General features: G+C 42.7%; 1 protein-coding gene across 4 annotated transcripts in view; it reads left to right on the top strand.

Annotated features, from left to right (window-relative positions):
• dip2ba (disco-interacting protein 2 homolog Ba) overlaps positions 1–27,328 on the top strand; it is a 48,917-nt gene that overhangs the window by 12,880 nt on the left and 8,709 nt on the right. Inside the window, exons 2-27 of one of the 4 annotated variants that reach the window (XM_037772198.1) lie at positions 12,171–12,242; positions 14,018–14,173; positions 14,392–14,517; positions 14,728–14,964; positions 15,454–15,582; positions 15,998–16,009; positions 16,377–16,496; positions 17,501–17,698; positions 18,005–18,096; positions 18,172–18,282; positions 19,156–19,279; positions 19,556–19,665; positions 20,579–20,681; positions 21,008–21,072; positions 21,421–21,514; positions 21,727–21,846; positions 21,943–22,057; positions 22,881–23,020; positions 23,143–23,279; positions 23,787–23,867; positions 23,969–24,096; positions 24,268–24,382; positions 24,835–25,036; positions 25,134–25,246; positions 25,798–25,821; positions 27,203–27,283. In XM_037772198.1, coding sequence (XP_037628126.1) covers positions 12,171–12,242; positions 14,018–14,173; positions 14,392–14,517; positions 14,728–14,964; positions 15,454–15,582; positions 15,998–16,009; positions 16,377–16,496; positions 17,501–17,698; positions 18,005–18,096; positions 18,172–18,282; positions 19,156–19,279; positions 19,556–19,665; positions 20,579–20,681; positions 21,008–21,072; positions 21,421–21,514; positions 21,727–21,846; positions 21,943–22,057; positions 22,881–23,020; positions 23,143–23,279; positions 23,787–23,867; positions 23,969–24,096; positions 24,268–24,382; positions 24,835–25,036; positions 25,134–25,246; positions 25,798–25,821; positions 27,203–27,283 — 3,005 coding nt within the window. The remainder of the gene's footprint in view (positions 1–12,170; positions 12,243–14,017; positions 14,174–14,391; positions 14,518–14,727; positions 14,965–15,453; positions 15,583–15,997; positions 16,010–16,376; positions 16,497–17,500; positions 17,699–18,004; positions 18,097–18,171; positions 18,283–19,155; positions 19,280–19,555; positions 19,666–20,578; positions 20,682–21,007; positions 21,073–21,420; positions 21,515–21,726; positions 21,847–21,942; positions 22,058–22,880; positions 23,021–23,142; positions 23,280–23,786; positions 23,868–23,968; positions 24,097–24,267; positions 24,383–24,834; positions 25,037–25,133; positions 25,247–25,797; positions 25,822–27,202; positions 27,284–27,328) is intronic. The other 3 variants (XM_037772199.1, XM_037772200.1, XM_037772201.1) reach the window with 3 other exon arrangements.

Below are 27,328 nucleotides of genomic sequence, written 5' to 3'. Positions count from 1 at the left end.
CCCGGAACCTACGGTACCTGCGGTACTGTAGAAAAACGAGTTCCGTCACGTTTTCAGAATTTTGGCATCGACTTGGTACCAAAGTATCGCTCATCTGTATTACAAACAAGCACAGGTGTTACTAATAACATTAATGATGTCCCAGTAAGCAATGCGAGTGTTACAGTAAACCAACATGAACAATACCAATATTTCAAACTTTATGTTAAGCTAAGCTAACTGCCTCCTGGCTCTGGTTTCATTCTTCATACTTACATGAGAGAGTGGTATCGTTCTTCTAATATCTCTGCAGTAGCTTAACTGGCTTTCTGTCAACATTTGTCGGCACCATACAGGCCTTTTTCACAGCACACATTTTGACTTGTCATCGCAGGAAAAACACAATAACAGGTGTTACTAATAACTGTAACAATGGCTCAGTTTTATTACATATCCAAGTAAGCCAGTTTAATGTGCCAGCATGCACAGTACCAGTGACACCCTGGAACTGGCTGAGACTGTAAATTGAAAGTCATTAAACAGAGTTCCCACGTGTCCTGGAAAACCTGGAAAACCAATTTTCCAGTCATGGAAAACCAATTTTCCAGTCATGGAAAACGCATAGAAAATGACAGAAAAAGTCAAATGTCCTGGAAAATTACTTCAACATTCTCCTATTTTCTATGAGAAGGAACTACTAGGCTATCGATCCGAGCTCCCCAAAACGGATAACATTGCCATCTGAAAGTTATGTTTGGGGTCATACTGGTAGTTTATTCATGAGAGTATTTGGAATAGGCTGCTATGGTGTGGAAATGCTGTGAACCCCCCCCCCCCAAGTCACATCACATGGTAGCACATGCCAGATGGAACTTAAATGGCCAAATCTGTGAATAATGTAAGTTACATTAACCTTCAAATGTAAATATTAGTCACTGCTGGCTGGTAACTGTGGTAGTTTGTATTATTATATTATTCTATGATTAATCTGTCATCATTTCTAAGCAAATGATGAGATGATTTCATAGATGAGTTATAGCCATAGACTGCACGTCTTTTGAATCAGACTTCCACAAAGAGGACCTTATTAGCGTATGGCGCGATCCCTGTCTGTCATACCAGCTAGATCATCACTGAAAATGATCTCTAGAAAAGAGTAGGAACCCTGTTATAGTCATTAAAGCACAGGTGTAATCAATCTTCATTAATAACACCTGTGCTTTAATCACTATGACAAGTCAAAATGTCTCCTTTTGAAAAGAGTTTATTAATAAATCATCAAATTGGTGTGATATCCCCAATTCAGTATCTTTTTTTTTGCATTTTCGCCTTTATTTAACAGATAACAGTGTAGAAATGGGGGACGTTGCGGTCATATGTCATGCGCTGTAACCACTTGGCTACCAATGCGCTCCAATTCAACATCATTTTTAAGCAATTTTTGTGCAGTAACTATAGGTGACAGATAATCCAGTGAGTGGCCAACTAATCTGACCAGGAATCAATCTGGGATTTGGCCTCTAACCTCCTGTGGTCTCACTCTCATCTGTGCACCCACAGTAACGCCGCAAACATGCATCCTGTCAGCTAACAGCTCATTGAGGTTGTAGGGTGCTTAAAGCAACTCCATTAACCTTTTACTGTTACTAACATACAACCCACTTGTGGCTGTCTGACGTCAGTTGTTCTGACTCAGCCGTGAACCATCTACAGTTGTTCACCAGTCTTATCGCTTTGATGAAGTAATGTGTTCTTAGTATATCTATAAAACAGCTGCCAAGATTGTACAGCTCGACTGTTATTGTCTTCAGGGAAATACTGCGACCCAATATAGCGTGTGAAAGTATATTACCAGAAGCACAGATACACCGATTTGATATAAGAAGTCAGGAATCAGTGATTATGGAGAAACATTTTGGTTTTCTAGACTTTTTGGTTGGCGAATGTACTCTCTTCTTCCGTTTGGCTTTCTCAATGCTGTAACTGTCTCCAGCTCAAAACTCCACTGTACTCACACAGCTGGCTCAAGAGTGCAGTCTCTGCCAATATAAAGTGCACAATGTAATAGAAGTAATGGAGGAAGTAGGGCAATACTCAGTCTGCACTCAAACACAATATGAATGCTTTAAAAGCTTGGAAGGAACATTAGTTTTATTTCTTTGGCAAAAACAACTTCAGGATGCCGACTGTCCAGTCTGATTGCTGGATGTTTCTTTCAGTTCATAATTTTGATCCAAGTATGACCAACACAATTGAGCCGAAGTGTTTTCATCCCACACAGGATGGTCTGATTTGATGAAACGATTAGTGGTCTGAGTCAGGGAGGGTTGGATTTAAAATTAGCCAGCATGTTTATGTGTGTGTCGGTCAGCGGCGCTGGAATGGTTTTTGAAGTGGGGGGAACATCCAGTTTTAGATGACGTAATACAGTGTTTCCCCACAGGATTTTGAGAGACTGTGGTGGGTGGACATCGGACCCTCTAGGGGCGTCAGAGGTCATGCTCCCCCGGAAGAAACTTTTATACATTTTAAAGTTAAATACATCAATCTGGTGCACTTTCAAAGCAAAATGAAGAGGCTAGACTTATGAAGAACTTTGTGTTCTTGTAAACAGTTTAATCACAAACACATTAGTTGTATATGAACAGTGATGACAGGGCAAAGAGTCCCAATCTCAAAGCATAGTAAACGAGACAGGGCCAGTGTTTCAAGACGGGTGGGTCGCCAACATTGCCGCAGACCCGTGACGCACCGAGGACAGTCCGCCCCGGTTGACAGTCGCGCCGGGAGCCCCGTCCCTCCCCGCAGGGAGAGAGGGCACACAGTACAACAAGCACTCCACAGCCCCTGGAAGCCGTGAGTTCCGGGCAAGGGATCTCACGGTTAGAGCTGTAAGCCACTTTCAACCCGGGCCTTTCCAAGACAACCTATGGAGCCAGTGTACTGGAGGAAATGCAATGTGCTGGTCAGCCAGCGCCGGGGAGACGTCTCAACCTGCTGAGTTGAATCCCCCCAGCAGACTGCTCGAAACCCACACGTTAAGAAGTGTACAAATATTTTCAGCTTATTCTGAAACTGTGGCGAGCTGGAAGTCGGGCTGTATGTTAGATCGCTTTGATTTAATTTGAATTAGTTTACACAATGGTTGATTATGATTGGATAAAGGTCCAACACGTTACGCCATATAGACCTTATCGGCAATGTTCTATGACCTTAATACCTGGCTTAGACGTTACCACTTTATTACCTTAACACCTGAAAGTGGGGGACAAAAAGTCTGAGGTTTGTAAGGCTTAGCTGAAGGAATGTGTGATTGTCTCACATTGTTAGTTTGTCTTTCTCTCTAGTTTCCTATAAGCCCCACCCTGCTGCTGTGCCACCAATGCCACTTACATGGTTTCCCTTTGACTTTTCAACACTACCACACACCTTTCATTACATCCTCTGTGCTGCTCACTCCCTGAACTCATTACCCTCCATATATTGGCAAACACAGATGTTACACATCTTTGATTGTTACACCACATTGGCATTTTTTCACTGCTTATTCTTCTCTTTGAGTTTATCACAAGAAAATGCCTCAGAATAGCAAAAGTACACCAACCCAGAATAGATAATGGCTGCACAGCAACAAATAGACTAAAATGAAATAATCCAATAAGCCAAATAATCATACTCGTCATCATACTAATCACAAAATACCACGAAAACCAAACAACATTCTTTCTGATATAGAGAAAAGATAGAGAAAAACAAGTTGTCTTGTTGATGTTCATGGTAATGGGGAATCAACTGGGACTGTCACTGGCAGCTACTTTATCAAGTATTTGAAGTCATTCTGGGCAAAAAATGAATTTATTTATTGATCTGCTGAAGGGTCTGACTGAAGAAGTTAGACAAAAAAATGTAGAGTGATAAATGATAACTAGCCATATTTTGCCCATTCGTACTCAATCATGATTTGGCAGTTCAGTTTAGGGATGTCAGGAGAACTGATACTTTGGCACCAAGTCGATGCCAAAATTCTGAAAACTTGACTGGTATTTAATTAGGTATCGAGATCGGGGAATTTTACTGGTATTGGTATTGACTATTACATTTCTGGTTTTGTGACAGTTAACTGTCATCATGACCTGCTGGCTCCTCCCTTTATGCAACCAAATACAAACCAAATCTCCTGTCTCCAAAGATCCTGTCTAGAGAAATTACACTCCCCCGGCCTTTTTCTCAGCTCGACGGCAGATATCTTCTTCCATCCAGAGACTACTTCATCCCCTCTGTCTGCCTGAAACCCCCTCCCACATGAGCTAACCAGATCCCAGAGGAATTGTAGGCCTGCTTTTGGAGTGGAAAACATTGGTCCTGGAGTTGAGAGGCCTTTGTATAAAATGTTTCAATCTTTTCCCATACATGAACCAAAAAAAAACCCTGAGTGAGACCTGATTGCTGCGGATATTTAATAACTGTGATTCAGCTGCTGAGGACCTACAGACTTGGATCTGAGAGTTATACACAGTCCTAACCGTGTGAACATCACAGTCCTAACGGTGTGAAGGAAAAAGAAGAGGAAGTAAAAAAAAAAAAAAAAAATCCTTTTGACAATTGGCCGAGCAAGTTTTAAAATGCAGACAACCTGATCAAAACAACGTGTTCACAGTCGGGCTCCAACTAATGATGATTTCCGTGTATCAATAAAGTGGCTGATTATTATCTTGAACAATCAATGAATTTAAAAAAAAAAAATACCCACTACAATTTCCTAAAATTGACGTTGTTGCTTGCTTGACTAAGACTCCAAAACCTAAAGATATTAAATTTACTATCGCCCAAGACAAAGATAAGCAGCGAATCCTCACAATTTATAAGATGGAACAAGGAAATGTTTGTTTTTTCTTGAAAAATTACTTAAATGATTAACCAGTGATCAAAATAGTCGCCGTTTATTATTTTTTATCTCACTTGATTAATCGATTAATAATCTGTTTCAGCTCAAGTTCACAGTATTAAAATGAAAAATGAAAGAATAAATCATATATGGAAGTGCAAATGGGGATTTACTATTTTTCTTCCTGTCTGCCTGCATCCATTTTAAAGCGTAAACTATGGAAATAAACTTCTAACCTCTACTTTAACTAACGTCCAGGTGCCTTTAATGGCCTTGGTGTCAGGCACATTCATCGGCGTTTCCTGCTGAGTGCTATTTAGCCATGTTCTCAGCACAGTCTGCCCGTTGTTTTTGTGTTTCTGCTCTATAAATAAGATCCTGTGGGTGACGTTAGTTCCTTTCTCAGCCCCTGTGTTTATGTGTGTATTTACATGTAAATGTGCGTACTGTGGCTGCTGGTGTGAGTATTTCTGTTTGTGGTTGTGCTCTGTGTGTCTTCTCGCTGTCATCTGCTCACCAAGGCTCCACGGGAGACTAGCTTTCTTTTGTTGGTATCTATTTCTCGTGAGATTGAGTTGTAACAGCGTTGCACGTTAGCATCTCATTTCTCACAGACAATAAACCAGTGATAAACAAAGACGGCTTTGTGCAGATCGAACCAGTATCGCTGGCTGGAAGCCCGACCGTGACCTCACGGGGTTAGAAGACGGTCCTACGCTACGGGCCGGGCTCGGAGGGAGGCTAGCCTCAGTTCAGATGTTTTTGTCATCTGTCCTTTTCACAAGTCCACACAAATGCCCAGACAGAGATGTAATCTGTTAGGTTAGATGTAATCTCAGATTACAGATTAGGATAGAGCCAAAAGTGCAAACGTTGGATGACCCTCATGATGTAAAAGGGAGGTTTTATTTAGCACTATCTGTGTAATCTAGGTAGTTATCCTCACTGACGTGTGAGTACAGTCATGTGTTTGTCAGATACCTGTGTGCGCATGCAGGGAGAGGAACTGATACTGTGAGGCAAGAGGAAACTGTGGGTGAAAGAAGCAGTCGTGTTGCTTCCTCCCAGCGCTGGATGCCACAAGGCTAATCTGCCCACAGTAATTACAGGGCTCTGCCAGTGGGGGGGATGAATATGTCTGTGTATGTATGGAGGTAATACATAGTATGGGTGTGTTCTGGGTGTGCAACATCGACAGGAAACAACACAAACCGTATTTAATGAGATGAAATATCTGTGTTGTTTGCCACATCCTTGACAGAGAAGTGAAAATCTGAGTCAGTGTCTTTTGTTCATACATGATCTCGGTGTCGTTGGGGTGTTGGGAGGCTAATCCTGGACTCCTAAAGCCATTCACTACCCCCCACCACACGGACACACAACACAAATGATGTATCTCTGCACTGTATTTTACTGACTTTAAAAGCAGAGTTGGTAAAGATATTAGAAATATTTTTTATTATATTAGTTGAGATTTTCATTACATCTCGACAGCAATCAATAAATCAAATGCTCTGACCAAAAAATCAAATAAAATCTGGTATCTGTAGGCAGTAATAAACATGTTCAATCATTTCATTTGGCCTGAATATAATGATTGGATGGCCTACCTACCTGCCACCTGTCTATCTGCGTGCACTCTGCCCGTGCACTCATTGCGCGTCACCAGAGTCTTCCACAAGCTGATAGCTGGACAGCCGTGAGTACTAACAATAACCATGTTCACGTCATTATGATATGTTTATGTTCATAATGATAATAGAGGTGGGAGTGGCTTTGGTGGGAGGCCTGAAGCGATAGACTGTTTTTAAAAATCTAGTGTACTCTTGCTAGTTTCCCAAGATCTGCCTGTAATCTTGTGTGTGGTGGGCAGGTTGGTGGATGGGCGGATGTTGTTAACTACAGTCCAGACTCTCTCCTGTCTGCTAGCATCAACTATATATGCTCATCATTCTGTCTAAGAGAGGAAACATTAGCCCAGCAGTGACCTCTGACTGTTATTGAGATCCCCAGAAACTGTGCTGGCTCCTCCTTTGTATCGTTGTGGTACACTATTGGGAGTGTTTTCATCGTCTGTTTACCTGGGTTGCTGCCATACTGCCATATTCATCTATAACCCAGGGTGCTTCCTCTATACTTTCACTTTTGCTTTTATCAAATTGCTGGTAGGTTTTTAATTAAAGAAACTGTGCTCTGACCACAAAACAGATGGAAAACTTTGGCGTTAAAAAGTGCTTCATTGAGCCTCTCAGGCAGAGAGGAGCATTTTCCAAAATTGTTTTCATGAGCCAAGTAATATCAGTTAAAAGGAACGTTACATTGCAGTGCTAAAGTTGGCAGCAGGTGTTACTCTGATGGAAAGAATAGCCGGGGAGCACACTGGCTTTGTTGTTGTTGTGTTGTTTTATGTAGACGCCTGAGAATTGTACCAAAGTGCTGTTTGCTGACAGTGGCAACTGGAATTAAACTGCTTGTTTAGATTATTAACACAAATCCTTTCAAGTCCTCTTCTAATTCCTATATTAATTTCACCCATTGCTGAATGACCTGGAGTCTTGCTTTATGTTTCGGTGCTTCAGGGGATGATGAGTTTCATTGAGTATTCCCCCCACACATCATGTGCTTATAACCATAACCTCAGTCTTTCCTTCCCAGCCTTCTTTGACTGCCATTACTCATCATTTATTCACCATTGTTGTGGTATTAGTGTTCGGTGTCGGTTAGTTTGAAAAAGCCAAATACTCAGTCCATTGTTAATAGTGACCTGAGAAGCATTTTAAATGTGTCAGCCTGTCAGATGATTCAACATCAGCTGCTTGGAAAAAACCCATGAAAACGACTTTTAAGCACTATCTGGACAGCTCATGTTTTTCTTGGATTCCGTTCACGTGAGCAATAATCTGAACGTAGTGGGCCACTAATATTATACATCCACCACTCTGGACACCAAACAGAGTGATCTTACGGCACCAGTTTACTTAACCCATCTCGAAAAGTTTGGAAAATTGCTCTTTTAAAGGCAAAGTTTAGACTTTTTTTTGGGACAGACATCATGTCACCTATAAGCTTAATTCACAACATGACATGTGGATAACTGTAATTGTAAGTTTTAACCAGAATTTGGCAGCAAATTTGTAGAAATCTGAAAAGATATATTTGATGGTGAGAACACAGATGAGTTGCACAAAAACAAAAGGCTCTAATGTGCTGGAGAATGCCAGTGCAGATTAAAACTGGTCACTAATGCGTGGATGCATGACTTCTACTGTAAAATCCCTTCATCTCAGAGTGTAGCTCGCTGTAATTATTGGTGTAACTGTGAATGCTGTGTTTGTGTGTTTATCCCCTCTGTGACCCTGTTGCTGTCAGCTGTGAGAGGATCAGCCCTCCATCTGACTTGACCTGAGGTCAGAGGTCAACAGCAGCAGTTCAAAGGAAGGAGTGAGGAGGGTCACTCTCATCTTGACTTGAATGAGCTCTGAAACGGCCACATTGGTCGGCCTCTTTACGCAATCAGCTTTGATAAAGACAAACTTTAAAACGCCAGGATGACAGGAGGAAGGATTATGATGATTGCTTACAGAAAGTACATGACCTTTTCACTGAATTAATACATCTAAGAGACATTTTCACACACACACACTTTTCTAAACCTGCCTCTACAGGGCTCTAGACTAACTTGTTAGTTGGTTGTACTGTACTTTTTAATTTAAGTGTACCCAAAAATTGTCACCGTGCCTTTTGGCGCCGCAATAATACATTTTAAGCGTTGCCTTTTTTGTCCGTTCCCATATACATTGATAATTTCTAGGGCTGTCAAAGTTAATGGGATAATAACGCGTTAATGCAAATTCGTTTTAAAGCTGAGGTAGGCGAGATTGGAGCAAATATGATTTTTAAAAAGTTATTTTTGGCTAAACCGTGACAGTAGTACATGAAACACGTGCCTCTGTGTCCTCCGGTGTCTTTCAGTGCTCCTAACGGCATCTGCAAGATTTCACAGACCGGGGGGAAAACAAGCAGTAAGAAATTTAATCTTGATCAAATATACACCTCTGTCCCCCATTGCAAACGAGAGTAAGTTAAGAAAACAACGTATGAAATGCCTTGCCACACCAAGAGTAGCGTAATGTGTGCATAGTATAGCAAGTGTGTGGTCAAACGACAGGAGAGAGTGACGGTGCTCAGAGCAGATCGGCTGTTGGCAAGAAGAACTTGGCGGTAAAGTTGTCTTGTGTTATTAAATATACAGTGTAACACACACCTCCTCCTCACTTGTGAAATGAATCCGCAGCCTCCGATCAGGATTAGGCATCTCACCGGGGACAGGGGAGACAGGTGGTGGAGCGGTTACTTCCGCAGATGATATCGGTCAGGGCTGGGCCGTTCAGTACCGGGGACGGGCGTAACGGGCACCGCAGCCTTTTTCTTGACAAAAAAACAATCAATAGTTCTCTTCATTTTGAATTACCAGTATGTTTTATGGTTGTGATGTCGCTCGAGGAAGAGTACAGGGCACGTTTCACACAGACACACACAGAGACAGACCAGCTAAATGTCAGGCGCTGCCGGTGCGACTAAAGAAAATGTTTAGTCGGCAGTTTTTTTGGTTGCATGTGGGACGAAAAATGGTCGTACTCTGCACTTTGCTTTACTATGATGAGCAGGTCCAGCATATGCCTGGACAGCAAAACACACATGATCCTGGTTTGACACACTGACACATATCTCACAGAGACAGCCTGTAATGCAACTCTGCTCCGGGCTCAGTCAGCATTCATTCCTCTGTGTGTACTGTAGCACCCCTTAACCTGCACCAGCTGCGTATACACACACGTACACACACAAATACATTCACTTCCAGCACCTCGGGGGACTTTTTGGCCAATGGGCTCGCTCTGCTGTCCAGTTGGCCCTCTCTGTTAGCACGGTGCTCTCCAATCAGCACATTCCTCTTTCTCTAGACAGACACAGGGAGACGAGTTTTGGCAGCGCACACACAGGGCGGGGTAACGCTCATATCCTGTCCCCTGACCTCCGATTACACACACACACACACACTGTACTGTTTTGTTCATGCTCGCACTCAAAACACCACATTCTTGCTCTCAAAACATACAGCTTTTCCTCTGTTTTGAAGCAGCTGTCACAGTCACTCTCTCAACCACAGAGCCCTCGGTGGCTCTGCCCGCTGCCAGTCGCAGAGCCAGTGTGGCCGTGCCAGTCCACGCCTGTTGTTATGCCCTCAACCTAATACAGACTCTCCTCTGTCTGTGTTAATGACCCTCCCTCCCTCCATCTTTCCATCCCTCCCTTCCTCCCTCCCTCCGGGCACCACTTGGACACCAGTACTGGGCTTGACAGAACCCCGTCTCCAACAACAATGACGTTCCAGTCCACGACGATCAATTTGCTGCTGATTGCTGTACTTGCATGTCTGTCTGCGTGTTTTTCCTCCACATTAAAAAGCCTGTAGCATGCCTAAGAGAAGGAGAAACAAAGAAAAAGAGACTATAACGCACATTTGCTCCCCCTAGTTCATTTAAGGCCAGTGTGTGTACCCAGGCATGAAGTCAGAGCTGACTGCTGGCCACCCCATTTGAGCTTTCTTTACGCAGAGAATGACAAAGCATTCAATCTCACACTCGGTCTCTCTAAAACTGACTTTGTTTCTGCAGTTTTTTTCTCTTCAAATGATGTGCACTCACTCCCTCTGCTCCCTCCCCGTTTCCCATGAATTCACAGTGTTGTGAAACCTCCAGAGTTTTCTGTATGGGGAGGATCAGAAATTCTGCAAAAACTGGCAATCTACATACTCAATCCTAAGGGGAGCTTCCTTTTTGATTCAGTTGTTTTTCCAAGCAAACACCACACACCAGTGGCTAGTGACCACAGTATGAGAAAGCTTTAAGACACACAGAAACTGAGTCACACATGGGACTCCTCACCCAGTGCCGGCTTATCCAGCCCACCACCCTCCAATCTGCTGTTGAACTTTGGCTCCCCCTCTCTCCCTCTCTCCTCATTTTCTTTCCATTGTTGTTTCATACACACAGAAAGCTGTGTTCGCTTTATCACCTCACCCCCCACCACCCTCTCCTCCACCACCGTTATCTTTGATTTTCTCCATCTTCTCCTCTAGGGCTGGAATGATTCACCTATCTCCCGATTCGATACTATCACGAAACTTGGGTGCCGATTCGATATGTATTGCGATTTTTAAGCATTGCGATTCGATATTACGATTTATTGCGATTTTTGTTAACTTTATTAACACTAGATCATGGGAAAAAATGTAATCATACACTTCTAGGGACTTTTACTTCGGAAAATATCTAAATTAATTCAGTAAAAATGTTTGATTTTCAGCAAAAAACAATCCCGATACATAGGTGAATTGTTTCCTTTTCCCTACCCTATTCTCCTCTCAGTTGGCTGGACGAGGGTTTCCTTGTTGTCATCGGTCAGTGTGCAGGAGGTGCCGGGATTGAGGTTAAGCAGTCCTTTGGCACTCTGCACTTGACATAGCACACGGTGTTATCGCTGGACACAGAGGAAGGGGAATAACTGAGAGAGTTTGCAGCAGTGGGATTGTTTGTGTGTACAAGGGGAGTATGTATGTTAGTGAACTGGATAGGGTGTGTCTTGCATGCATGTTTGCTGCACAAGCAGCAGACTGTGTGTTTTGGGGTCCCAGTTAAAGTGGACTTTGTCTTTCCTCTGTTGCTCTCCAACAAACTCTGGCAGCGGTGGGAGTCCTGCCAGTTCAAGGCCCAACGAGGAAGGGGTGGGGCGGGGTGTACAGTGGGAGAATCAGGGGGGGAGGTGGAGGAGATAAATCGTTGAGTCCCATGTGAAACCGGCTCACATGGCTTCCCTTTTGCTCTGCTTACTATCCAAACTGTTCCCGATAGCCTTCAGTTTTGCCATTGTTCTCCGCCACACACACACGGTTATCTGCTAGTCACCGTAATCATATTTGGGTTTCGTTGCCTGGAGGAGGTTTTTGTGCGCTCGTCATGTTTATCCACTGGGGCTAATGTAAGGCCAAACAATGGTGTTATCTCCTTGCCTAGTTGTAAATGGACTGAGCCGTCAACATGTGGAGTTCAGTAGATTTGGTTTAAAGAGGATTATTATTATGACTCAAACCCTGCACATGTATTAGCTAAAGCAGAGGCTGCGTGTGTCAAAGGAGTGGTGTGTGTGTGTGTGGTTTATCTGGTTTATGTGTCCACAGTTGCCCGGTGTTTGTGTGGTAATTATGACTAACATAACGGTGTGGTGTCGTTGTCCTCTCTCCTAGGTGACATCACGCAGAAGGGCTATGAGAAGAAGAAAGCCAAGCTGCTGGCCGCCTACCTCCCCCACTTGCCAAGTAAGACCAACTCTTCCTCTGCTCTTTGCTTTTCCTAATGTCACCTTTTAAGCCCTCTTTCTCTCGTTCCTGTGTAATCTTTACCTCCTCTGTCAGCATTTTTGGTCGGGGTGTAAGAAAATATATCGATGCACATGAGTGTCTTGATATTATGTTGTGTGATACTGTATCGATTCTCCAAAACGCTGTATCGATTCATAATTAACTTCTTCAAGTGAAGGTACTGGCATCATATGAAGGTAGAAAACCTAAGGAATCCATTGAAACCAACCATACTAGCATACTAGATTGTTGCGAAGGAGGCTAAATAACGCTGCAAAGTTGCGCTAAATTTTGGCGAGGAAAAATTGGCATGGCCATTTTCAAAGGGGTCCCTTGACCTCTGACCTCAAGATATGTGAATGAAAATGGGTTCTAAGGGTACCCATGAGTCTCCCCTTTACAGACATGCCCACTTTATGATTATCGCATGCAGTTTTGGGCTTCGTATCGTATCGTATCACCAGATTCTCGCCAATACACAGCCCTAGTTTTTGGTGCAGGTCACTCTGAGATTTGGAAATTTAAAAAGTAATTACATCAGAAGTTCTCATCAAGTCATGACTTCAGTATGCTGGATCTCAGCTAATGGTCCTCCCCCATCTGTATAGAGAATTACATAGAAAAAAGCAGCGTTTTCAGCTCAATAAAAAAAAGTAGCTTCACTGAATATCCAGTGTGACTGTAATTCTCTTTGTCCAAGTTGTCAAAGAGAATTTCTGGCTTTCTGTGGCACTCTAGTGGCCAAAATGGGAATTGTACATATGATAACAAAGCATACAGTAACATCTAACAACTTCTCTAATAACTGCAGCGCTGTAGAAAACCCCCCAGAATTCAAAACCACTGTGTGCCTCAGAGTTGAACTTGAAACACAATTTGGTTAGACCAATGTCGGTTTACAAGCATTCACACAGAAGTAGGGAAGTACCAGAGTTTCCCTGTTACCCCTGTCCTCGTTGGTAAGATGATATGTTCAGTTTTTCCTCAGTCAGCTGACTCACATGTGGGTGTGGTGTTTCCTCAGGAAGAATTGCACCACATTAGCATTGACGTGAAAAAATCCATCTTGATGTGTCACTGTAAGCTCATTTTAAAAAGAGGAACACTTAACTTCCTTTCCTGTTAGTTTAACCTTGGCCTGTTTTGACTTGAGCTACCACATGATTACGCACATGGGGAACTGAAAAGGACTGCAGGGATCTAAATCTTATATGGATGACTTCCATATTTAGTACTTGAATTAAATTCCCATGATTGTTATTGGGCTCTGCGTTGTTATGGGCAGCTTGCCCTGGATGACCAAAGCAGGTATTGGGAAGCTTTGAAGCTCCAAAGGTCACCTCCTGCTCCTGCACCCGTCCCATCGGGCCTCCTTTATCCCTCTGAACCATCAGCTACACAGGGACTCTGTTGCCCAGGCCCTCTGAGACGAGTTGACTAAAAATACATTGGCTTGAATCTAGCCTAGTTTCATGTACTGCGTTAACAGTATAAGTTACATCAGTCAAGTACAAGTCCTTATTTCACCTCCTGCTCAGAGGCTCTGTAGTGAGGCTATTTTTAGAGAGCTTCTCTGAGTATAATGTAATATTTATCCCTACATGTAGCTGTAATGTTAATGTCTAAAGCAAGAGTGTGCAACTTTCCAAAATCTCATGTTTCTTTGTTGTTTATTAATGTCACCCTACATGTGTTTTTTATTGACTTCGCACGTACCTGCTTCTGTTCTGCAGATGTGGAGCTGTCTCTGCCAGATGTACAGCTTTCCCCGGGCCACAGTGTCGACCCCAGCCCGAGCCCTGAGGCCCCGGGCCCCTCCACATCTTCGGCCTCCAGACACCACCGCGCACACCGCAGTGGAGGGGCCAGGGACGACCGCTACAGATCAGGTACACAGCCTACATAAAAAACACACAGCAATAACAAATCATCAGCCTGTCAACTTAAGGCCTTTACATGGCACACTTTTACATTAATGGCTGCTGTGAAAAGGGCTCGTTAATTGAACAAAAATTGCCTTTACTCTTTTTAATATATATTTTCTCTTCTTTCTGTCTGTCCACCACACTTGTTTGTCTCCCTCTGTTTATTGTTGCCGCTTATGTAGACATCCACACAGAGGCTGTGCAGGCAGCACTGGCCAAACACAAAGAAGAGAAGATGGCACTGCCCATGCCAACCAAGAGACGCTCAGCCTTTGTCCAGTCTCCTATAGAAACCTGCACACCTCCAGGTAAACTGGATCTCACACTCAGTGGGTAGCTGTTTGTCCTTTTGGACAATTAAGTATCCACATTACTGAAGTGTTTCTGGAGCAAGACACTGTCAAATCTAGGGGTGCTGCTCTGTAGCTGACTCTCCCTTTTGATAACTCTAAATTATAAATGTGTCTAAATAGAGTAAAAGACATCTAAATAATCAGGATTTTTTTTCTTCCCATCAGACACATCTTCTGCATCAGAGGATGATGGCTCGCTGCGCAGAAAGGCAGCTATCAGTGCAGTGCTGGCCCAGAGCCTGCAGAGCCCCGATTACTGGATCAACCGTTCCGTCCAAAGCTCCTCCACGTCCTCGTCTGCTTCCTCCACCCTCTCCCATGGAGAGGCCAAACCCCAGCCACAGCCCCAGCCCCAACCTGCTCTTTCCTTGTTGGCCGATGTGCTGGCTCACACACGCATAGGTAAACGTCACTGACTAATACAGTGCTGCAGGGTTGAACTTTTTTTGTAGGCCAACCAGGAAGTTAGCATCGCACTGGTTCCCTCGACAAAAAGCAAATGAGATTTTTCCATTGGGTTTTGGATTATTACAGAAAATAATATGAGTATGAGTATACACAGCGAGCCTGTAAAGGTGGACGAGTTGGCGTGGTGACGTTTAGTAGTCTCATTTAGCCACACTCGCCTTTTTTAAGGTGCGCAAAAGCTTCAAAATTCACAAGTGGGATATTTATTGGCATATTTTATATCTTATTTCCGGCATCTAACTAAAAATAAGATCTAAAAAAAACCTATTGACTTTGAGAAGAGGGAACAAGAAGTGCTAAAATGCCAACTCATTTCCGTGTTTTAGGACTCATTCCTGCAGCACTCTATAAGCTCCAATGTTAACAGATATATATAACCGTGATAATTGGCTATGGTTACACTCACTTTCTCTTCTCCTCCAGAAAACAGCGTCCCCCCAGATGTGACATCCTCCACTCCCCAGGAGAGAGGGTCCAGGGTGGACCTGCCTCCAGCGGTCAGGGGCATGAGCCGTGGACAGAGCCGCTCCAGCATGCTGGACACTGCTGACGGTATACTCACAAAAGCCAGGATGTTTATAAATGTCTGTTGGTGGTATAAATGAATGTACATATCAGGGTGTTCATTTCCCACTAAGAAAAATCACAGTAGTTCTCTGTGTGATGATGATGATGATGATGTTACTGTCATCTGGTTATCGATCTTGTCCTTCAGATTGGGGGATTCAAACCATTTGCATGTGCTAATCATGTCATTTGAGTGACGTTTTCTGTTTTGCGTTGACCGTATGGCTCATAGCATTGCAGTGACAAAGCTGATTGGAACGATCTGCTCCACGTTCACCCAGAATCATCTTCAACATTATCCTCATTTCACTGTGTGGTGAATGCTGCTAATCCCAGATTTTTTTGTTCTTTCTTTTGGGTCCATTAATCCTGTCCCTGTCTTGCCTTTGATTTAAAAAAGGAAAAAGAAAAGGTAATATAAATCGAAATCGGGGAAGGGGAGGGATGCTGAGGAGCTCAAGATCAGCTTGCTTTCCAGCCTGGCGTCTGTCTCTCTGTCTCTATGTTTGTCTCGTGTCATAGGTTTAGACGTAGACAACCTCCTGTATTTGATTTTTGATTTTCCTAAAGATCGTCCAATCTGTGTCTCCTGTGAATCCTTCCTGCTGCTGATTCTGATCCTTACTGCGTGCTAGTGCGTAGGGTTCTGCCTGTGTGAGAGTGCGTGATGAAGTAGATTAGTATTTGTGTTACAATAGAGTTACATGTGTGGGTGTGTGTGTGCGCTCGTGTTGTTTGGGTTGTTTGTGACGGTGGCTGTTGTCTCGGTGTTTGTCCAGGCGTGCCTGTCAACAGCAGGGTGTCCACTAAGATCCAGCAGCTGTTGAACACACTCAAACGGCCAAAGAGACCACCACTCAGCGAATTCTTCCTCGATGACTCTGAGGAAATTGTAGAAGGTGAGACACAAAGTGTGCATTCATGTTTTTCTTTTTGTTTGGAAATGAAATAATCACAGTTATAAGCCCTTGCATGAGCACATTTGCATGCATTTCACCGTCACTCATGGGATTTGTTGTTGCTTCATTCAGACTGATTGTGGGTGGTATTTCTTTGCAGCTTTTGATATCAAGTTTTGTAATGTTAGATTTTTTTGGTTACTTATACAGCTATTTATGGAAGCCCATTTCCGCCACTGTAAGAAACTATCTCAAAGTAATGATATAGTATTTCATAATAATGACTTAGTATCTCAAAATAATGATATAGTATCTCAAAATAATGACTCAGTATCTCAAAATAATGACTTAGTATCTCAAAATAATGACTTAGTACCTCAATATTTTGACTTAGTGTCAGGGTTATGTTACTGTTATGTTTGATTTAGCTCATGTTAACCTTACTGGGTTTTACTGAATTAAATCAATTTATTGAAATTCAACGTTTACAACTCTTGTTGGACAATTCTGATTCATATTTTTTATTTATATTATCAAGATTAACGTTTACGATGAGAGGTTAACTGGATGTCTCCTTCATTAAAAAAAGCAGAATATTGAGTTAATAACGGACCGGTCTAATGTATGTAGAAGTCTGTTGGTTATACTGTAGAAGCAACAGTGTTGTTTTCTTGAGATTTAAGGTACACAAAGTGAACGGATTTATGATCAGTCCTGCTGCCTGCAGGGATTTGAGATACTGACTCATTATTTTGAGATAGTTTCTCATTATAATTATCTTTTTTTTTTCATCACAGTGGTGGAAATGGGCTTCCATAGGGGTATTGACATAGCTAGCATAACTGGTAAATACAATTTATGTGTAATTGATGGACGCTGAACAGAAATAACTGGCCAAAATGGATTTATTATCAGAACTATTATTTAAACTACGCTGGTAAGGAATTATTGTTGCATGCTGTTGGCTCGCCTCCCCTCTCATCCGTACCCCTGCTGTTGTCCAGTGCCCCAGCCGGACCCCAACACCCCGAAGCCAGAGGGACGTCAAATCATCCCGGTGAAGGGGGAGCCCCTCGGAGTGGTCAGTAACTGGCCTCCTGCCCTGCAGGCTGCCCTGGCCCGCTGGGGGGCCACGCAGGCCAAGAGTCCTGCCCTCACTGCTCTGGACATCACCGGCAAACCCCTCTACACACTCACATATGGTGAGCGGCATCATAGAAATGATAATGTAGACAGGAAACAGCAAAGGGTTTTGTTCAGCCCAAAGTTAATGTTCATGTTATTGTGTCCACCAAATGCAAATGTGAGATTTATCTCTGGCACATGAGCCGGTTCAACTGAATAAATATTTTCTGGCGTGAGCAGAAGAACACCTACATGTACAGTACATTTCCTACAGGAGCTGCAGTGGGTTGTGGAGTTGAACTATCCTGGATCAGTTATACAACATGATAAATAAACAACAAACAGGACGTTTTAAAATCATCATTTGCTTTTCATCTCCACAGGAAAACTATGGAGTCGCAGTCTGAAACTGGCCTATACGCTGCTGAATAAACTGGGCACCAAGTCAGAACCTGTCCTACAACCTGGAGACCGGGTAAGAGTCTGTCAGTCGCCACTCAGTACGTAGAGTATTAAGGAACACGGAAAATAACTTTGTTCTGTTTCATAGGTGGCGCTGGTGTATCCTAACAGCGACCCTGGCATGTTCTGGGTGGCGTTCTATGGCTGCCTGTTAGCAGAGGTCATCCCCGTGCCCATTGAGGTGCCGCTGTCACGACAGGTAACGATGTCACAGTTGTCAAGTGATGTCAAGTGAATTCCTCTGTGGTGATCGCTGAGGAATACAAAATCAGATCTCGTGACAACATCAGTCTTGAATTTTGTGGCACTTAAACTAGATCAATTGTAGCTAAGCAGCTTTTTTATTTATTAACTATAATATAATGCCATGTACGTGCTTCTAATCATCTCTGTGTGTATGGTAAATACAATGCCTCATTGCTCATAAAGTCATACGAATGACACGATAATGCACAAGGCATTTTGCGTGCAATAAGAACATCTTTCTTGCTTTTGGCGCGTCATTTGTGCGCCATGTAGTCCGTACTGACTGCAATGTAAACGCATCCGTGTAAGTATGCTACGATCATATATAGTGATGTAGAATAAAAAGCGAGAAAGACTGCTGGAGGGGAGGTTGAATGGTCCAACAAACACAGGACTTTTAACCAGGAGACCGGTGTTTTGTTTTGTAAGTTATGTTGGTGACGTTTGGGACGTGTTTTCTGTACTTATGAGATGTTGTTTCCGTATGTTTTACTTATTTAGGTTTAGAAAAACATCATGGTTGGGCTTAAAATAAGTATGTAAACTGCGGACGTTACCGTAGTTTTGATGTGTGGCGTACAAATGACACGAGAAAAACGGTGAAGAAATGACACGCAAAAAGCCTGAAATGCATCCTCTTGACACGTAGAATGTCCTTGTAATGTCGTGCTATTTATATACGCCTAAGTCATATTAAAAATATGGATTTATTATAAGACCAATATATTGATGGCTAGAGTGCATGTGTGGTTTTTAATTGTCCCAGTATGTGTATACTGGCCTCTCCGTGGGTGTCATAAGTCTTGACCCTTGTCTCTCTCCGTAGGATGCAGGCAGCCAGCAGATTGGCTTCCTGTTGGGCAGCTGTGGTGTTGGCCTGGCGCTGACCAGTGAGGTGTGTCTCAAAGGGCTGCCCAAGACACAAAACGGAGAGATCATCCAGTTCAAAGGTCAGTCATCTCTGTCTCTATGGGAGCCATTAGACAGACTCATTAAAGGGAATATACAGTGTGATGTTGTGTGAACGGGTGGATCTGCGGTCACTCTGCTTGTAAAGTATCGGCTGTTCACCTTTTGGCCTTGAAACCAGGAGGTTGAAAGGTGAACATTGTCGATTTAGTGCGGCGACTCCAAACGAGTGTACTTTAGTTACCTAAACACACTTTCCTTTTGCTTTGTGTCAGCTAAAGTATTTCCGTGTGTTTCTTTGTGATTGTGTTCACCAGGATGGCCAAGGATGAAATGGGTAGTGACGGACACCAAGTATCTGACCAAACCATCCAAAGACTGGCAGCCTCACATCCCCACCGCCAACACAGACACCGCCTACATAGAGGTACTCTTCAGAACATACATTCACTCTTTTAGCATTTCTGCTGTGGTTATCCAACGAAATGTGAGTGATTTTCCTGCATGAGAAACTTAGGAAAGTAAATTACATCTTTATACAACCTATAATATAGAGCTGCAACAATTAATTGATTAGTTGTTGTTACGGTCTCAGAAGTGACCGTTCGTTATTGTATGTTTTATTTTGCTTTAATTTCAATCACCCATCAATAAACAAGTGATTGCCTGATAACATCGGCTCAATGTTACTCCCTTTACCCCTACACCAACTCCGGGTTGTAACAGTTGTAAACCGTTAAATTAATTGCCAACTATTTTGATCATTTATTAATCGGTTTGAGTAATTAAAAAAAAAAAAAAAAAGAAAAGTAAAAATTCTCTGTTTTCAGTTCCTTAAATGTGAATATTTTCTAGTTTCTTTACTCCTCTATGACAGTAAACTGAATATCTTTGAGTTGTGGACAAAACAAGACATTTGAGGACGTCATCTTGTCCTTTGGGAAACACTGATTGACATTTTTCACCATTTTCTGACATTTTATAGACCAAACAACTAATACATTAATTGAGAAAATAATCAATAAATTAATCCACAATGAAAATAATTGTTAGTTGCAGCCCTAATATAATACCTTTTACAGTTATCCTATGCGTTTCATTGTACATCTTTTCTCCACTTTCTCATTATCTTTTGTTGACTCTAAATTTTTTAAATCTCTATAATATGATTTTTTGTATTAAAGCCTTTTTCCTTGTAAAGAAAGGACTTTTTAAATGTACCTCTTAGAGAAGTGCTACACGTGGACTTTATACATGAAATGTATTTATTATTTTTGTTTTGTTTCCAGGTAGTATGCTCATTTAACTTAATCAATGTTCGTGTGTGTCTCTTCCACCAGTACAAAGCCAGTAAGGAGGGGACAGTGATGGGAGTCGCTGTGTCCAAGATCTCCATGCTGACCCACTGTCAAGCCCTGACGCAGGCCTGTAACTACTGTGAAGGTCAGAGCGCAGGGCCTCATGTAACTTACACCTCTCCTGCTTCTCTGCCTCTCTTAAGCTAACTCTCTTTGTGTGTGTAAGGGTGAGATACTTTAGCATTATAAACTAAGCTTAATAAGTATTTTTTACAACTTCAAAAGTGCTCAGTTTCTTGAGCTCTTCGGCAGAGAGGCATCTCAGAGGAGATCAGCTGAGGATCATGATTAGGGAGAATATTCACTCTAATGGACCACAAAATTACATTTTTGGTGTTACCCAAATTCTGCATCTTTTACACAGTTAGCTTGCCAATCCTCGCTTATGTGTCTTTGTGTTTTCTGTCTTAGGGGAGACACTGGTCAACGTGTTGGACTGCAAGAAGGATATGGGCATGTGGCACGGCGTCTTAACGGTGAGACTGAATGCAACAATTCGTACTGTATATCCAGATAGGGGTGAGCGATATGGTCAAAATCTTCTATGACGGTATATGTTTTATTTTAATCACGGTAACGGTATATATCACAACACAGTAATTGTTCTGTAAATTCAATTAAGAAATGGTTTAAGTAACCATACCGTATTTCATCACAATTGATTATTTTCTTCTTTTATTTGGAGCTTCCATACAAACAAAAACAACTGCTTCACATACCGTCACATACCGTCATATCGCCCAACCCAATATCCAGACCAGTTGACCTTTTTAACTTTGGTATGTAGCACAAGCTGACATTGACGATATGTGTATTTCTTCCAGAGTGTCATGAACAGAATCCACACCATCACAGTGCCATATGCTGTCATGAAAGCATGTCCTATGTCCTGGGTGCAGAGGGTCCACATCCACAAAGGTTCAGCCAATGTCCAATCTTACTTTTATATTACATATTTCTAAAGTTTTATTATTTTATTGCCTATATATATATTTAAACTTGTAAAACACAGATTAAGTAAAATGATGAACAGTATAGCAAACCCAAAATTTACACATGATTGGTGAAACAAACTGTAAATACAGTATGTAAGTGCACGTATATAACATATTCCCCTTACCCTCTGATAGCACGTGTGGCCTTGGTGAAGTGCCGTGACCTCCACTGGGCCATGATGGCCCACAAGGACCAGAGAGACACCAACCTGTCCTCCATACGGATGCTTATTGTGGCTGACGGAGCAAACCCATGTGAGTCACTTCTCCTGCACAAACTTTGTAATAAAGAACTACTGTGGTATGAACTTATATGTATAATGTTTTTTTTATCCCATTGTTTGTTATCAGGGTCTGTGTCGTCGTGTGATGCCTTCCTGAACGTGTTCCAGTCTCATGGTCTGAAGCCCGAGGTCATCTGTCCGTGTGCCACCTCTCCTGAGGCCCTGACTGTGGCCATACGCAGGTACCACATCTGCATACTCACATGCTCTGGGAAGAGACACTCTGATACAGTGGTTCTCAACCTATTCTTGGGCCAGCGCCCTTCTATCCATTATCCAAGTTATTATTATTGCCCCCCATCAATTCATATGTAGGGTAATTGTCTTCCCTGTTATGTCATTAAAAAGCATGTCATTGAATGCCAAATAACAGATTTGATTTAAGTGGACAGTTGGAGTATCATTATCATTAGTTTCCCAGGGAGCAAAAAATCCATGTGAATAGATATTATGTATACTGTATATGCACAAAAGTACGATAGCTTTTTACTTTAAACGCACTAAAAGAATTGTGGGACGCCCTTTGACGGAGGTGCATGTCTGAAGCATTGGAGTGCGCCGTTTCATAGAATCAACAAAAAATGTGCACTGGAGTGTAGGACGAACCACTGCTCTGATACATGGGTGTTCAAAACTAGTTGATTTCCCCATAATACTCACCATTAAGTCACTTATATTAAGTGCGTCTTAGTCTTAAAATTAAGGACGGGAATTTCTTTGTTTTATTATTGACATGGCATCTTACTTTTCTTAGTTCAAGTTAAAAATGTTGTTTAAGCTAAAATAATGTCACTACCAGTAAATCAACCCAAAACAAAACCAAACCATGTGATTTTCCATTACTTATTTTGCCTTGTTCAAGATAAAACCACAGAAACCACTGAACTTTGAGACTTGTTTTGTGCATCAGCAGACTTCAACAATGTCTTACTTTTCTGCCGCCTCCCTGCCTGACCCGTCATTATTTCCCTCACACCATCACTTCTCTTTGTGCCGTCCTTGCAGGCCTGGTGCACGAGGAGCTCCGCTACCAGCCAGGGCCATCCTGTCCATGGGCGGGCTGAGCCACGGTGTGATCAGGGTCAACACGGAGGACAAAAACTCTGCTCTCACTGTTCAGGATGTGGGCCACATCATGCCTGGAGGTTCGCCACCAGAGTTGACTTTAATTGCCACTACAGCTGCCCCATTTACTGTTCATTCTTACTTTATCTTGTCTTTATCAGAATTTAGGTACTTAAACATGCATAATGGTTGTGTGTTTCAGCTCTGATGTGCATCGTGAAACCGGACGGGCCTCCTCAGCTGTGCAAGACAGATGAAATAGGGGAGATTGTGATCAACTCTCGGGCTGGAGGCACCATGTACTACGGCCTGCCTGGTGTCACCAAGAACACATTCGAGGTCTGTCAAAGTTTAAAACACACGTTTAATAACTGCCTGGACTCATTCCACATCTGTTCTCGATACACTAATCTCACATAGAACTTCTTCCAAAATAGAGGAGAAATGTCCACTTAAAAAGTATTGTTAACACTTGAGAATGAACTTCCTGGTGACCTGTTCAGGTTGTACTGTGTGTACTGGGATCAGCTCCAGTCACCTCCTTCCTGCACAGGATAAGCTTGTTTAGAAATGGATGGGATAGAAGCACAAGTGATCCACTAGATGGAGCCACAGTCATCATGAAACTGTTGCATTGTATTTGTTCCCACATCCTTCCAGTTATTCTCACAAGCCCCTTAGTGTGTTTTTGTCCACTACCTTTTTTATTTAGATATTTTAGGCACCTCTAAACTAAACTTTTAACTAGTATCACAATTCCTTTGGCGTACCTTTGAAATATAATGTCAGGGTGAGATTTACTGTTTGCATTTGAGTTCAATCTTTGACGTCTCTGCTAATCTGTAGGTGATCCCCGTCAACCAAGCCGGAGCACCCATAGGAGAAATTCCCTTCTCTCGGACTGGTCTGCTTGGATTTGTAGGACCGGTAAGACACACACACACACACACACACACACACAGAAATAAGCTGAAGAAATACGGTGAGACTTTGTTTTTCTTTGCTGAGTGAAACTGTCTGCTCCACAGGGCAGTCTGGTCTTTGTTGTGGGAAAGATCGAGGGGCTGCTGATGGTGAGCGGGAGACGCCACAACGCCGACGACCTGGTGGCCACCGCGCTGGCAGTGGAGCCTGTCAAAACAGTTTACAGGGGGAGGTGAGACACGGACTGCTCCCTGTGAGCCAGTGTGCTTAGTGTGTGTGTACAATTTCACCCCCTAACAGGGTGCATGGATGCATAAGCAATAAGTAAGCTGAACGATCCCTTTAACATCCTGCAGCCTCTCCCTGTGTGTGAGTGCTCATTTCTCTGTTGTCATTCATGCAGGATCGCTGTGTTCTCCGTGACGGTGTTTTATGATGAGAGGATAGTGATTGTGGCGGAGCAGAGGCCTGACGCCAGCGAGGAGGACAGCTTCCAGTGGATGAGTCGAGTACTACAGGTAAAATCACACAGTGTCACCTTGTGTGAATATTCAATAGATATATTTTTTTATGATAGTATTTCAGCGTACTGACTCTTGTTATGTGACAGATTCTCCCTTTTATGCCTTTAATTCTGTTTGAAATAGATTTGCACCTTTCAAAGTCATGATGGGTAAATTAAAAGTTTGAATCTTGTTTGTACTGACAAAGAGAAACAACACTTCGGGTGTTTGAAGTGGGGTAGTATGAGGTACTTATCCATGGACAGTGTATTACCTACAGTAGATGACGGTCGGCACGCCCCCAGCTTGGAGAAACAAGCTCCATGCTGGGGGCGTGCCGACCGTCATCTACTGTAGGTAATACACCGACTATGGATAAGTACCTCATACAAGGCCACTTCAAAACACCAAAACTATCCCTTTAATTTTCATTGAACAATATCAAATGATGGCAATTTTCTTCGCAGGCCATCGACAGTATCCACCAGGTCGGCCTGTACTGCCTCGCACTCGTCCCGGCCAACACCCTCCCAAAGACGCCCCTCGGAGGCATCCACATCTGTGAAACCAAGCAGAACTTCCTAGAGGGAAACCTACACCCCTGTAATATCCTCCTGTGCCCGCACACCTGTGTTACCAACATGCCCAAGCCACGCCAGAAACAGCCAGGTAGGCCGACGTAGACCACATCTACTGATGCTTACCATATAACATCACGTTGAAAGCATGTCACTGAATAAACTCTGATTGTCTGTGATCTGTTCAGTGGATGTCGGCCCCGCTTCTATGCTGGTCGGTAACTTGGTAGCAGGGAAGCGGATCGCCCAGGCTACAGGCAGAGAGCTGGGTGTGGTGGAGGACCAGGATCTGATCCGAAAGGTACCGTTAGCCACACAGACCGTAGAATAATTATCTGATGCTTAATAATGACGTGGTCTTTTTCAGTATGATGTCAGGAAAATTAACCACTCTCTTTTTCAACAGTTAAATATATATTAATTGTGATTATTGTGAGTTATTACACAGCTTTGTTGAATACTCGATTCTGATTGGTCAATCACAGCGTTCTACGGTCTGTTATTTCTTTATAGCAGACCGTTGCTATGTATAACAGACTGTTGCTATGGGCGCAGTTCTGATATCGGATTCTGGCGGACCGTTTTTGTGTCAAATTATTGATTTCTTAAGTTAGTTGCCATGTAATACGCAAAAGTTCCACTATAGGTTACACTTAAATAAACTGTATAAGTTACTCTACACTAAACAGAAATCTATTCAAATGAAACTAATGTATAAACTGTAAATGCTCTGAATGTGTTCACTGAGTTAAAGATGACCCTGTAACAGTCGGGGGGGGAAATGGATGCTGATGTCTGATCCTAAATCTCTGTTGTTGTTCTGCCTTTAACTTTGCTTGGGTTGGGCTTTAGCTCTGTATGTGGCCCACCATGATGGTAAGGCTCTAGCCTGGCCCTCCCAACCGTCTCTGCTTCTCCTGCTTCTGTCAGTCAGATGTGCTTTTGCAGCCGCGACGGCCTGATGGCCACCAGCAGCAGCTTTGGCCAAACGCACAGAGATGACTGTCCAGGCTGGTTTCCTTGGCCAGCAGGGGTCCACACACTTAAACTAATACACAGAAATACATTAAAAATTGAGTTAAATGCCGCTCTCTATTTATCAGTGACAGATAATAACAGACTCTCTGCCATCAGCTTTTAAGACGGCCAAACTAAAAGCTCAGCAGTGAATTAGTGACATTCATCTACTTTAAGTCAATGAAAGTTCCATCTTTCTTGCTTTTAGGAGGTAATGGAGACTTAGAGCAAGTGATTATAAACCGTCTCCTACCATATATGACTCATATAATAGGATGCATTTTTGCTAATATCTTGTAAATAAACCCCCAAAATAAAAGTTTTAATTAGGAACATTTTGGTGTGCACCTCTGCTCGCTGTTTTCACTGTGATGCTCCCATGTGTAGCATGGCTTGATGAGTGGTCAGGGCAGCCGGTCTGCATGATGTGACTCCTGATTCATTGTTGACCAGAGCACGACCCGTTGTCTGACTGAGAGAGAGAGAGAGAGAGAGAGAGAGAGAGAGAATGACTTCGGCCAGTGATTTTAATATGACACAACTGTAAATGATGTTTGTTTGTCCAGAGAACGTCACAGTGTGAACTTTATCTGTTTTGTTACTTTACATGTTGCCCAATGTTCACTTGGCGTCTTCCTTTAACGGACTTTCTTTGCTTTCACGTCTCGTCTTTTTCGATCCTGTGCACCAGCCAGTTCCTCTTCCTAGCTTATTGACACGACTTATCAAGAGGCTCATAATGCATTTATTATGTGTTTATTTCTAAAAAATAGCCATTGGATTGTTCCCTTTAAGCAATTTTGCTGAAGAAATAGTACATTATTAAGGCACTAATATGTTGTTTTCAAAGCTTTTAAAAGTTGTCATGACCTTTTGTCTGAAAGGCCCATAGCTTGTTAGTGGCTCCAGGTGCAGACGGTCTCTGCATGACCCTGCACAACATTTCTTTGGTCTTACTTCTGTTGTGTGCTTGTGTGTCTCCTGTGTGAGAGGTCAAACGCTTCACAGAATCCGTTTTCTGTTTTCTAATTTAACATGTAAAGTCTCCTTGAAATGAACAAATGTAGCTGTTGTCACTGAGAAAGGTTTATTTTTGGCTGTTGGTTGGATGATATATGAAGTGCCACTATGTTGACTTTTATGTGTTTCTATATGTGGGATCATTTTTTTTAGTGTGCAATATAAATATAAAGTCAGTCCACCCATTAATGTTTATGTGATGACACACTCTCTTTACCAGCACCAGTTTTTGTCTGAAGCACTGCAATGGAGAGCTCAAACCGACCCGGACCATGTCCTCTATGTGCTGCTCAATAACAAGGTAAATAAATGTGGAAATGATTTAATAGCAACACACACATAATGC

The sequence above is a fragment of the Sebastes umbrosus genome, chromosome 6 (genome assembly GCF_015220745.1).
Source record: "Sebastes umbrosus isolate fSebUmb1 chromosome 6, fSebUmb1.pri, whole genome shotgun sequence".
NCBI lineage: Eukaryota > Metazoa > Chordata > Actinopteri > Perciformes > Sebastidae > Sebastes > Sebastes umbrosus.
Note: the sequence above shows the minus strand (reverse complement) of the source record. Positions and strands in the feature narration are given on the sequence as shown.